This window comes from Natator depressus, chromosome 1, assembly GCF_965152275.1.
Source record: "Natator depressus isolate rNatDep1 chromosome 1, rNatDep2.hap1, whole genome shotgun sequence".
NCBI classification, from domain to species: Eukaryota; Metazoa; Chordata; order Testudines; family Cheloniidae; genus Natator; species Natator depressus.
In genome coordinates this window covers 233,445,298-233,457,861 of record NC_134234.1, presented here as the reverse complement: position 1 = coordinate 233,457,861, position 12,564 = coordinate 233,445,298, and the positions used below count along the sequence as shown (strand labels likewise).

Here is a 12,564-nt window from a genome sequence, read left to right as displayed (position 1 = left end):
AGTCCCTACCTCGCCCTTGGTCCAGGACTTTGCAGGGCTGCGTCTTTTATAGCCCCATTGGCTGGGTAGGCTGCTGAAGCTGAGAGTTTGCACAGTACCCTGAGATCTCTCTTTCACAGTCAGTGGAAGTGGGGCTGCTGCTGGGCTCAGCACATGTTTTGGAAGCCTTTTCCTGCCCCAGAGACAGCAGGACTACCCCAGGAAGGGTCATAGGTACCATAGGAGAAAGCAGTCGGGTCTGGGGTTCGGCTAATCCACATGCCCTCTCCCGGTGCCTACCAAGCACTGTGTTTGACTTTGTTGGTCCAGAGCAGTGTTCCAGTCATCTCTCCTTTCTCCCACTTCCTCCATTTGGGAACAGGCTGGCCCGCTTTCAGAATGCTTGGGGCTCAATCACCACTGTTGGGCTGTGTCATCCAGTTCCTTTCCATCCCTCCTCCTTCTGTCCTTCTTCAGAGACCCCTCTCAGGAAGCAGGTTTGCTCTTTACCAGTTTTGGGAGCAGCAGAGATGCCGCTGCTGGTACACCAAGGTCATAGTTTCTATTCCCAGTACTTTCTGGTGCGCAAATCCAAGGTAGAGGTGAGACCCATTCTCGAGCTTCATGGCCTCAACAATTATATTGGATAAAGGAGGTTCTGAATGGTCATTCTATCTACTGTCCTCCCTTTGTTGTCTCAGAATGACTGTTTTACTGCTCTGGATCTTCAGTATACATACTTCCATGTGGTGATTTTGCCAGACCACAGAAAATTCTTTTGATTCGATGTGGCAGTGTGTCATTTTCAGGACACGCTGCTTCCGCTTGGCCTGTCTTCTGCCCCCTTGGGTTTTTAACCAAATGCATGGTCATTGTGATGGCGTATTTCAGGAAGAAAAAAATCCACATCTTCCTGTATCTGGGTGACTGGTTACTGAGGGGCAGGTTCAAAAAGAAAGTTCTTGCCCGCATCAACACTACTCTGCGTTTGCTCAACCGTCTGGTTCTCATCCTAAATACCAGAAAGTCAATTTTAGTTGCCACTCAGAAAATTTGTGGGGGCCTTAGTAAATTCTACATGTTCGGGAGCATTTCTTCCGACCAACAGTTTTCAGGCAATTTGCCATCTTTGCCTTAGTCTGCAGTCTCAGCCTTTCACGTCAGTTACCCAGATGTGCCGGAAGCTCTTGGGCCATATGTCCACTTGCATGCAGGTAGTCCAATTTGCAAGGTTGCATTCTCTCTCTCCCACCCACCCACCCATATGTACTCAGGACTGTTTGCCCACTAGACAGATTGGTCTGTCATCCTCTCCTGATCCTGGACTCCTTGCAGTGGTGGACACATCTAGAGAACATTTGCCAGGGTATTCCCTTTGTCCGCCCCTGGCCAACCAGGTCTGTTGTTACCTGGTTGGGAGCACACCAGGGGTCACTGAAAGTCCAAGGTCTGTGGTGGGAGCAGAAGAGCTCACTGCATATCAACGTGATGGAGGTTGGGGCCACCTACAATGTATGTCATGCTTTTCTGGACTATTGCGCTCTGTGGTTCACATACTTATTGACAATACCGACAAGATGTATTATGTGAAAAAGCAAGAGGGAGCACACGTCTCCAGTCTTCTCACACTGTCAGTGCAGCATCCCCATATTGCTTCCTTTCCATCCCGAACTTCTCACTCAGAATAACGTTCACAGCCTCTTTCCTGAACTCAATTCCCTGTATCTCATGACGTGGCTGCTGCATGGCTAAATGAGGAGGAAGAGCGGTGTTCAGCAGCTGTTCAGCAGGTCCTACTTAACAGAAGAAGGCCATCTACCAGAATGGGCTATTCAGCTAAATGGAAGCAGTTTTCAGTGTGGTCATTAGACTATGGAATTCAGCTGAGCCTGGCTTCTATCCAGGATATCTTGGAGTATCCTGCTGCACCTTCAGTGGTTGGGACTTGCACTTAGTTCAATGAAAGTGCATCTGGCAGTGATATCAGCCTTTTGTTCCCCACATTCAGAGAAGATCAGTCTTCTCCAATGGTAGCAAGATTCTTAAAAGGGCTTCATCTCCATCTGGTCTGAGAGCCAGTTCCTCCATGGAACTGTAACACTGTCCTAGTGGCTTTAATGTGACCTCTGTTCTAACCCCTGGCATTTTGTTCCTTTTTGTTTTTGTGTCAGAAAACTGCATTCCTGGTAACGATAACATCCACAAGAAGAATTTGAGTTGTAGGCTCTGATGGCAGAGCCTCCTTATAAACAATTCTCTAAAGACAGAGTGACTTTACGACTACACCCCAATTTTTTATCTAAAGTGGTTTCTTAGTTTCATTTGAACCAGGCGGTATATTTACCTGTGTTCTTTCCTAAGTCATATTCATCTCCGGAGGAGCAGTGTCTCCACACGTTAAATGTCAGGCAATGTCTAGCCTTTTTTCTGGACATGGTTAAACAGTTATGTGCTTTGCCTTGCCTGTTTGTGTCACATGCAGATAGTATGAAATGTCAGACGGTCTCTTCACAGATGATCTCTAAATGGATAACCTCCTATATCAAGACTGTATGAAATAGCTTCAGCTATGCCTCCTCAGCGAGTGCAAGCTCATTCTACAAGAGCTCAAGCAACATCAATAGTGTTCCTCAGTGATGTCCCAGTATTGGGCATTTGTAGGGCTGCTACGTGGTTGTACATATGTTTATGAACCATTATGCCATCACGGATACAAGTTTTAGTAGGATGGTCCTGCAATCCTTGTTTAGGTAGACTCCAGCCTCACCTCGTGGGTACTGCTTGTGAGTCAACTAAGTGGAATACTTTGCTGCATCTACTTGAAGAAGAAAGTTACTTACTGTAAGTGTGGTTCTTCAAGATGTGATGCAGAAGTGTATTCCACAACCCGCCCTTCATCTTCTCTGCATTGGAGTCTTGTCTCTTGGTATTCGGTGTGAAAGGACAGAGGGGGTCAGGGTGGTGCTGCCTCATATAGCCAGGGGAAGGGCTGCGGCCACGAGGCAGGAGCACCACCCCTCTATCGGTACTGCTAGGCAAAATTCTCTGGCTCCAACGTTCTGAGAGTGCACACACCTAAGTGGGGTACATGTTTGCATCACATATTGAAGAACCACAGTCACTATAAGTAACCTTTTCTTTTTGTTGGTTGCTACTGTGTACAATGGAAACACACGTTAGAATGCTCTCATTTATTCTTCAGAGCTTTGGTAATTTGTGAAGGGAGTCCCTCTACTGATGTAATGTTAAGTGGACTCCCTTATTTCCCACACTGGTGTAAGCTGTTTCAAAAGGATAATTTTGTTCAAGTTCTTAATTTTGCTGGGGGAAAACTAGTTATCAGTTTGGATGGGTAATAGTATTGGACTAGATTTATGCTCTGATTTGTGTCTAATACAATCCCAGTGAAGTCAATGGGGCCACACAGAATGCAGAATTTGACTCTTTGACTTCAGGAAATACTTCAATAATATGCATGTGATATATTACCAAGGGATTGAATTTAAGTAAAATTTTAGTTTAAAAGTGAAATACACAGAATGGCACCTCTTGAATCCTAAAGGTTGTATAAAGAAACTTCATCCACTTGGCATAGCCCAGCAGAGTTTATATAAGCATCACCACTTGTTGCCATGCAACAGAAGCAGGGTGGGAGTGTAAAGGGGCATTCACCTCTTGAGCACCTCCCAACAGCTGGGTATGATACCACAGTCCTTTTCTCACCTCTGGTGTCCCTTGCAGGCTGTCAGCAGACCTTGGTTGGTCTTCAGTGGCTTAGCACTCGTTGAGTCACAAAATCCAAATGAACCCCCTCCAGGGTATTAGAGTCCAACAAATAAGCACTCTATTTCCCCTCTCTTGGATCTTTATCCCTAGCTCTGGGCCCTCTAAATTCAGCTCTTTGTTCAGGCCCACACACTACTCTGGATTCCAACCCTGGGACTCTAGACACAGCAATCACATACTGCTTACTCCAATCCGTTGCTGCTATTTCCCTGGCCCTCTTCTTACTGGGCCCCTTGGATCTCCAGCGCGATCTCAGGGCTAGCATCCTCAGGTGCTTCTCCCTCTTCAGTCTGCATGTAAGTTCAGACAGCCATAAATTCTGGTACTTTTTGGGCTTCTTTTAGTCAGAGAGAGCACCCTTCTTTGCTCCTCTGGTCCTAGTCGGGAACCGACCTGCTAAGCCCCTGAAGCTTCTTTTACCTGAGCCTGCTGGGCTATGGTTGCTTCTGTAAGGTCTCTCTAAGCGGGCTTGGAGGATCTACCTTCACTGCTTCTGGAACAGGATTTGGTAGGACCGCAAGGCCAGATACACCCTGTCAGAGTGAGCCTCATATATAAAACTGTATACTAGTTCCCAACCTGTTCTAATGTTTAACAGTGAAAAGAAAAACTTAAACAGTTACATTTTAAAATATTTGTTTCTCCATCACAGATGACTATTAAAACAGGTTGGAATGTGATTTATAGCGTAGCGGTGTCTTAAATAATTTTTTAGCAAGATGGATGCCTCATCACTAGGCTCAGAAACTTTGATTAATAGCCCTGCATACAGTTGAATAAATGGAACATTTCTGCACTCCGCAAATGTTGTGTTCCCTTCATCTTCCACTGTTTTAATGGTGGATTTTTCTCTGTCCTTTGTGGTCAGAGGCTGACTAGACATTATATCATGGCTAGGGAATAGGATTGCCCCTACTGAAAACCTTTGTTAGTTTTCTCTTCTTCCAGAATGGTGCAAAAGGCAGGCTACAGACCTCCATTCGTGACAGTCACCTTGATTCTAAATTTAAACGCTTTCTTCATCCTGTGTCATTTGAAACTTACATTCTCTCAGTATATTCTTTACTCAAGAGAAACAAATTTTTTAGACATAGTATTCAATACTCTTGTCTAGAAAAGATTTATTATATTTAATATGTCAGCTGGTTGTCATTAATCCTAAAGTGGGACTGCCCAGCGTTCACCATGACACAGCTGATACAAAACTAAATACAACAGTCCAATTATACATAGTGATTAATGTCAGTTAAACACGTAATTCACAGGAGAATCCAGACCCATGAAGTGGAGACATCCTGGCTATAACTCTGACCCCATCCCTGCCCATGAAGGAGGGTTGGCCACTGCTGCCTCCTGCCCACTTTTCACAGCAACTCTCAGGAAGATTGCCAGTCCCAACCACATTTGGAAGTGTCTCACACAGAGCTGATTGATCAGTTACCAGATCTGGAACTGGACTGAAAACAAAAAGGAACAGCAGAAGCAATGTGACTGTTTTACTCATTAGCAAAGCAGAACTTGAGGACAGCACTACTGCTTCTTCTATCCCCTGCAGCTCTTGATGCTCTTAAGTGGCTTCTCAGGTCACAGTGGTCCTGCTGCTAATGTGCTCCATGACAACAGCCCTGCCTCAGACTTGTTGCAAAGAGTAAGTGACAGTACTGTTGCATCACTGAGACACTCCCATCCTCCGCCTCCTCCCCCTGCCCCAGTCAGCCAGCCAGCTAGCTAGGATGCCACCAAATGTAATAATGTAGCTGTTTGCCTGGGGAAGCAGACAGGTTATGTTCCTTTCCCTGGACCAGGCATGGCTCCTCCACACTCAGACCATTTCTGAAGATGGAAAATACTATTCCTGCTGTAGCTCCCTGTCCCTCCGCAAGGCTCCCAGCCTAATCCCCAAATATAAATCAGTCGGGACAGACTCTTAAAAGGGCCAAGACAAATCCGTAATCCTCAATAAACAGAAGCCTTGGTCTTACCAATGAAAACAAACAAAAAGGAGACATCCTGGCTATAACTCTGACCCCTGCCCAGAGTCCATCGATACAATGGACCTTTGCTAGAATGCGCGGCTATATAATGCGAATTTGGATATAACGTGGTCGTGGCCATGGATCCCAAATTTAAGTACTGTACAGTACAATTTTTTTGAGTATAGACGCGATAAATCGACCGCTGAGCTCTCTCCTGTTGACTCTAGTACTCCACTAGAACGAGGAGTGCAAGCGCAGTCGATGGGAGAGCATCAGCTATTCACGTAGGTGAAGTTGCATATCTTCGATCGACCCTGTGCGATAGTGTAGAAAAGGCCGTTCTTTTGCTAGACAACTGTCCAGCACATCCTCCGGCCGAAAGTCTCAGAACCCGTGATGGTAAAATACGTGTTGAATATTTACCTAAAAAGACGACTTCCAAAATCCAGCCGCTTGATCAAAGTGTTATCACTATGTTTAAGCAGCACTGTCAATGGAACTTGGTACAACAAGTGATATAAAGCAAGTTGTCTGTCACGATTTTCTGAAGAAGTTGACTATAAAAGACTTTTACATTGGTGGCGATTCCTGGAATTTATTACGTGCTGAAATGATAAACTGCTGTTGGATGGTGGGACTGAGAGAGTCGTTTGGCCACCCACTCCTGGAAGAAAATGAAGAAAGCAGATCACAGTCTGATGAGGAATTAGACTTCGAGGCATTTACAGAGGAGGAAGTTGGAAGAACAGACGGAGAGGATGCAGGAGCTGTGCCAGCAACTGTCTGGGCTTGGGGTAACTGTTCTGCCACAAAATATCGAGTCCTGGATAAGAGGTGATGATGAAGCAGAAAACTTTTGTCCTGTTGCTGAAAGTCTTAACGGATGACCAAATGCTTCAGGCAGTACGACCAAACAACATTCCAGAAGCTGAAGAATTGGCTTTCGCCGTGGAAGAAGAAGAGGAAGATGAAGTGGATGTCATTCCAACATCAGCTGCGACTGTAGCCGGCTTAGAGACTGCTTTGAGATCATTTGAGATGTAAAACGTTGAGCCTATAAAAAATTATGCAGCTACGTAGTCTTTTGCAGTTTGCTAAGCGGAAGCGGCACAGCAGCAAGAAGCAAAAGCAACTCAGACTTTTTAAAGAAAAACTAGACTAGTTTATTGTCATGTCTACTTTAAATCTCTAATAAAGCAACACTTTTTTTTCTTGTTTGTTTCCTTCAAGTAGGAGTTTGTTTTCTATACTTTATGGATATGACATTTACTGTATACAGTAATTTCATTTTTAACGCAGTCCCTGCTATAATGCGATACTTGGCATGGATCCCAAATCCCGCGTTCTAGCAAGGTCCGGTGTATCTTACATTAAACATCAACAAAATAGATGGAAGGGTGGGGAACCTAAAGAGGGGAAAGTTAATCCTGATTCTCTTTGATGGGACAATGTCTGTCTCACAAGCCTTGCACTTTCAAAGACCAAAAAAGGCACAATCACGTCATCCTCCAACTTGTCACCATTCTAGCATTATAAGAGAGACAAGGCAAAGAATCTTAAAAGGAAGCAAAGAATCTTGGTCACTTAGTTAATGGTCTCCAAAGGAAGGGCATCTGTCCCAATTGGATGGAGGAGAAAGAAACTCAAGACAGACACCTTTCAAGGTTATGTTAAATAAACGTATTTAACTCCAGCCTGAGCAACCAGAAGAACAGGAAGTGACAGACAAAATCCCAGAACAAAAATCTTGCCCTTTAAATTCTGAGGAGCTGTGTGTCCCCATCCATCCACGATTCGGAGATTCAGAAATGCAGAATGAGCATTACCTGACAAGTCTAGATGACCCAGTTGGCAACTTCACAGGTTTTACTTGCTGTTGAAGGGCAAGCTGGGCTTGAGTTACTCTGCCTTAGATGGAAGCAGCAGCCTCTTCAAACAGTGGCCTCAGAGAAGGGTGAGGTTTTTACCCTCAGTACCCATAAAGATAATCCACTCTAAGGCATGATTCTGGACTTGGCCTGAAGGCATCTGTAAAACTCAGAGGAAAGACTATTAAAAATTGTAATTCTGAATTAGACACCCTACTTTTATCCTGTTAAATAATAATAATAAAAAAATCTACCAGTGCATCCTGTGGGGGAAAATTGACAAAATTTAGTCTGCTGCAGTGCGTGATGATTGAAAGTCTTGTCTGTCTCCAGTGTCTCCAGACGTGTTTGGAGTGCAAGGGAGGAATTAAGACAAAGGGTCCAAGAAGGAAATTCTCAGGTGCAAGCAGATTTTTTTCCCTTCTTTACCTTGTTGTCCACAGAAGAAAATGGATGAAACACCAATTGAAAGTGAAAAACTATTTTTAAACAGGACCAAAATGAATTTCTTAAATTTGTTCTTGAGAGGTACTGCTTAACTTGCATCTGCTGGGCTGAGAAAAAATTGGTGCAAGTTTTTTAAACTGGTAACATCTTTTTTTTAACTTGTCAACACCTAATACTACTTTTCTTCTAAATTAAGGAACTGGAAAGAGCATGGCGGGAGTATGACAAATTAGAATATGATGTAACAATTACAAGGAACCATATGCAGGAGCAGCTGGACCAACTTGGGGAGGTTCAGGTATAGAAGAATTGTGATATGATTTTAAATCTGTTTAAAATACAAATTTAAAACAAAACTTCTTTATTTCATGCCTGTTTGATTCTTCCTGAAAGATCAATAAAAGGAAGAGGGTGGGGAAATGAGATTGTCCTTTGCTGCTTTTTTGGTATTATTTTTTATTTTTATTACTGTAAAGGCCTAAATGGTAGTTTGGGGTTTTTTTTTTTTGTTTTTTTTTTCTGGGGAGAAGGGGGGATATTATATCTTTCATTTTTGCCCTGTTTTATTACTTTGGAAATACAGTAACTCCTCACTTAAAGTCGTTCCGGTTAACGTTGTTTCATTGTTACGCTGCTGATCAATTAGAGACCATGCTCGTTTAAAGTTGCACAGTGCTCCCTTATAACATTGTTTGGCAGCCACCTGCTTTGTCCACTGCTTGCAGGAAGAGCAGCCCGTTGCAGCTAGTTGGTGGGGGCTTGGAACCAGGGTGGACTGTCAGCCCCCCATCAGCTCCCCACTCCCCTAAGTTCTCTGTGCAGCAGCCACCCAGCAGGCTGTCAGTTGCCAGCAGTTCAGCTGTCCCTCCCCCCACTGCCATGTGCTGCTCCTGCCCTCTGCCTTGGAGCTGCTCTCGGGAGCCTCCTGCTTGCTGTGGGGGGAGAGGGGGGTGGGAGGGGGAGAGAGGGGCTAATATGTCTGGGTGTCCCCCTGCTCCTGCCCCCCGCTTATCCCTTCTCCATATAGAGCAGGGTGGGGACAGGACAGGGCTCACAACTGCTGTCTCAACTTCTTGATGTACTTTAAAAGGCAATTTACTTAGAGTGGTGTCAGCGTACTTAAAGGGGCAATGCGCATCTCTCTCTTTCCCACACACAGGGTGTGTGTCTCTGTCTGCCATGCTGTCTCCCCTCCCTCCATTCAAGCTGCCTTGTAGAGTGTGAAGCTACATTAACAACAATGTGTTAACAACCACCCCTTGAGGGCTCAGCCGAATGCTAGTTCATCATTTAGCAGTAAGGCATTCCCTGGGAAATATCCCACCCTCTTCTACCCTCTAACTTCACAATCATCATTGCTGTGTACAGTATTAAATTGTTTGTTTAAAACTTATACTCTGTGTGTGTGTGTGTGTGTGTGTGTGTGTGTGTGTGTATACACACACACACACACAATAATATAGTTTTTTGTCTGATGAAAAAAATTTTCCTGGAACCTAACCCCCCACCTTACATTAATTCTTATGGGGAAATTGGATTCGCTTAACATTGTTTCGCTTAAAGTCACATTTTTCAGGAACATAACTACAACGTTAAGCAAGGAGTTACTGTATGAGGAATATCATGTCTAGTCTTCCTTATTTTTTCTTAACTTGCCCTTAAAGGAGCCACAGAAATGGAAATTTTTCAAGCCTTAATTGGAGGAGCAGATGTGTTAAATTTATAACACAGAAATTCTTCTTCCTGAGTAACTATCAAGCAGCTGAATTACATCAATGCTAACAAAACCAAGCAAAAATAGTTGAACAGTCTAAGTAAAAATTCCTTCTCCTCTTAATTAGGTTTTACACTTTGGTACTCTGCATGTTTACCCTGCTATTCCTGGAAGACACTGTAGGTACCTAGCATGATGACAAGTTTTAAATTTCTAATGCAATAAGTAGATGGGTGGAGTGTAGGGAACCCTGTGCAGAGGAACTCCACAAGCCATGCATGCTACAGATTGGCTTTCCACACACAAGGAAGGGATATTGCAGATGAGTGGCAGGAGTAGGGAAATAAGTACACAGCAGACCCATTGGCACAAATCCTGCATGGTTATGGGGACACACATCGGCCCATAGTTTATTCACTAGTGTGGAGTAGTTCGTTCTGAGAGTCTGGACAAAGACCAACTCAACTCCACACTGTCAGTCATGCTGCTTTTATTTTTGATTGGATCCACCTACCAGTCTGTACTGATGGTGTTTCCTTTTGGCCAATGCAAGATGTGCAAACAGCTCAACATATGAAGAATCATCCCACAGAGCTGTAGTAATGTGTTCAGTGGTGAATTCCCCTGTTTTGATTCTCCTTTGTAGATTGAGACATTGTATCCTCCTGTTTCACTAGTGAAATGCCCTACTGTCAAATTGCTTAATTTTAATTTTGGAAGATAAGATTTGCAAAGCTGCTGAATCAGGCTGCTGGAATGTGTGAGCAGTCAATTGTTGTGATGGTGGTTACTTCACTAACCACCCTGAAGAGATTACACTAACCTCCAGATAGTGTGAACATTATATCAATGTGGATGGGGAGTGTCAATTATCAGATTGTTTCCTAAATCCTGCTTCCTTTCAGTAAGGAGATAAAATTGTGTACGTGATACTGTCTACAGATAGTAAAATTGTTTGTTCTTGCACCATATTATACGTGCTATTCCATGTCTCTTTACTGGCAGACTGAGTCAGCAGGTATACAGCGTGCTCAGATTCAGAAGGAACTTTGGAGAATTCAAGATGTAATGGAAGGTTTGAGTAAACATAAACAGCAAAGAATTTCTACAGAGGCAGGTAAATGGGCTGCTTTTATTAAACCACATTGTACTTCTAGGGAATAAACTTTGTATTTGCTTTTTTGCTTGATTGAAAACTGTTTGACGACATAGTTGTTGGAAACAAGTGTAACTGAAATTATTTACCAGTTGAAATTAGTGTGTGTTTAAGCCTTTCAGTCAATACAGAGACAAGCTTTTGTGCTTGTTCCTAATATTTATTTATTGTAAACAGATTTTCATGTTTTTTTTAAACAGGTACCATCGGATCAAAGTCTTTTTCAGCTATTAAGTATAAAAATGAGGTATGATTTTAGTAGTTTTACATTTTAGCATCAATGAATTTCTGAATTAAAAATTATTGGCTGATAAAAATTATTTCTGAACTCTTCTAATGGTATAAGAAATGTGTATTCAGTATATTTAAATTGGCAGATCTGTTACTGAATTATTGGATTACTTTTGAAGGTTAAAGTCCCAGATAGTAATTCTAATTTTCATTTCTTCTGTGACTTCATATTCTTACCAATTCATGATTCTGTGTCCCCCATTCCTCACCCTTTTCTGTTCCCAGGCCTTTACCGCAAAAATGTAAATCTTGATATTCTTTTCCCCCTGACACATTTCATGGAGAGAAAAATTATATTGTTTTACATCTCTCTTCATATATAAAGTCTGGTTCGCAGATGTGCCAAGCACCCCAAAAACAGATTAAATCGATGGGAGTGTCAAGTGTTCAACCCATCTGGAAATCAGGCCCATAATATCTAGAAATTGTAGCTTTAAAGGGACACTGTCAACTTTGTGTTTCACCCAAAATTTAAGCTTGGTTTATAAAGGTTATAGAAAATCTAATATGCACCACAATCTTTTAATAATAATGAATTTCAATTAAAATGGTGGGGTAATGAAATCAGTACGCTTAGTCACAACAGAAGCATGTTTGTGCATGAGAGGCAGAAAGTACAACTGATAGAAATAAAAACATAACTAGCTGAGTGAGATGCAGAAAGTAAATAGTGAAAATGAGATTTAAAAGGGAAATATTTCAATCTCCATGAATTTAGATGGTGTTAGGAAAACAATGTTGTTTGTTAATACATCTTTTTAGTATGACAGTGTCGCTTTAATTGCAAAACACAAAGCTTATACAGCTATAGCAATATACATTTTAAAAGTTATAAATAATTGTAACAGGTGTGCATATCTAAATAAGGTAACTATTCTACAATCTTTAGGAAGAGGAAGTAGTCCCACCTCGTCCTCCACTCCCTCGGTCCTATGACTTTACAGAGCATCCTCCCATAATCCCCTCTCTGCCCAGTGATAGCAGCTCCTTGCTCTGTTATAGCAGGGGCCCAGTACATCTGCTGGAAGAAAAGAAGATTCACCAAGTTCAAGGATATCAGAGAAATGGATCTTACTGTGTAAGTGGCTAAAATTGCCACAATGTACATTAAGCATTTCCCCCATCCTCTGCACAGTCACTTTTATTTTGACATCTGGATGCTTTTGTGCTGTGTAATTCCTTTTCGGCTAATTAGTTTTATTTCCAGCTGCATCATTTGCATTTGACATTTTTTAATCAGATATACCATGCTTATAAACGTGTTCTAAGAATCAAACATCAAAACAAGACTCTCACGGTAATTCTAAATATTTTGATCACTTTTTCAAAATCAGATTTTTCTGAATT

At 42.5% G+C, this 12,564-nt stretch overlaps 1 protein-coding gene across 18 annotated transcripts in view; it reads left to right on the top strand.

Annotated features, from left to right (window-relative positions):
• PLEKHA5 (pleckstrin homology domain containing A5) overlaps positions 1–12,564 on the top strand; it is a 257,099-nt gene that overhangs the window by 214,393 nt on the left and 30,142 nt on the right. For 9 of the 18 annotated variants that reach the window (XM_074938104.1, XM_074938194.1, XM_074938093.1 and 6 more), the window contains 4 exons: positions 8,253–8,354; positions 10,776–10,887; positions 11,127–11,173; positions 12,107–12,295. In XM_074938104.1, the coding sequence (XP_074794205.1) occupies positions 8,253–8,354; positions 10,776–10,887; positions 11,127–11,173; positions 12,107–12,295 (450 nt within the window). The remainder of the gene's footprint in view (positions 1–8,252; positions 8,355–10,775; positions 10,888–11,126; positions 11,174–12,106; positions 12,296–12,564) is intronic. The other 9 variants (XM_074938128.1, XM_074938185.1, XM_074938121.1 and 6 more) reach the window with 2 other exon arrangements.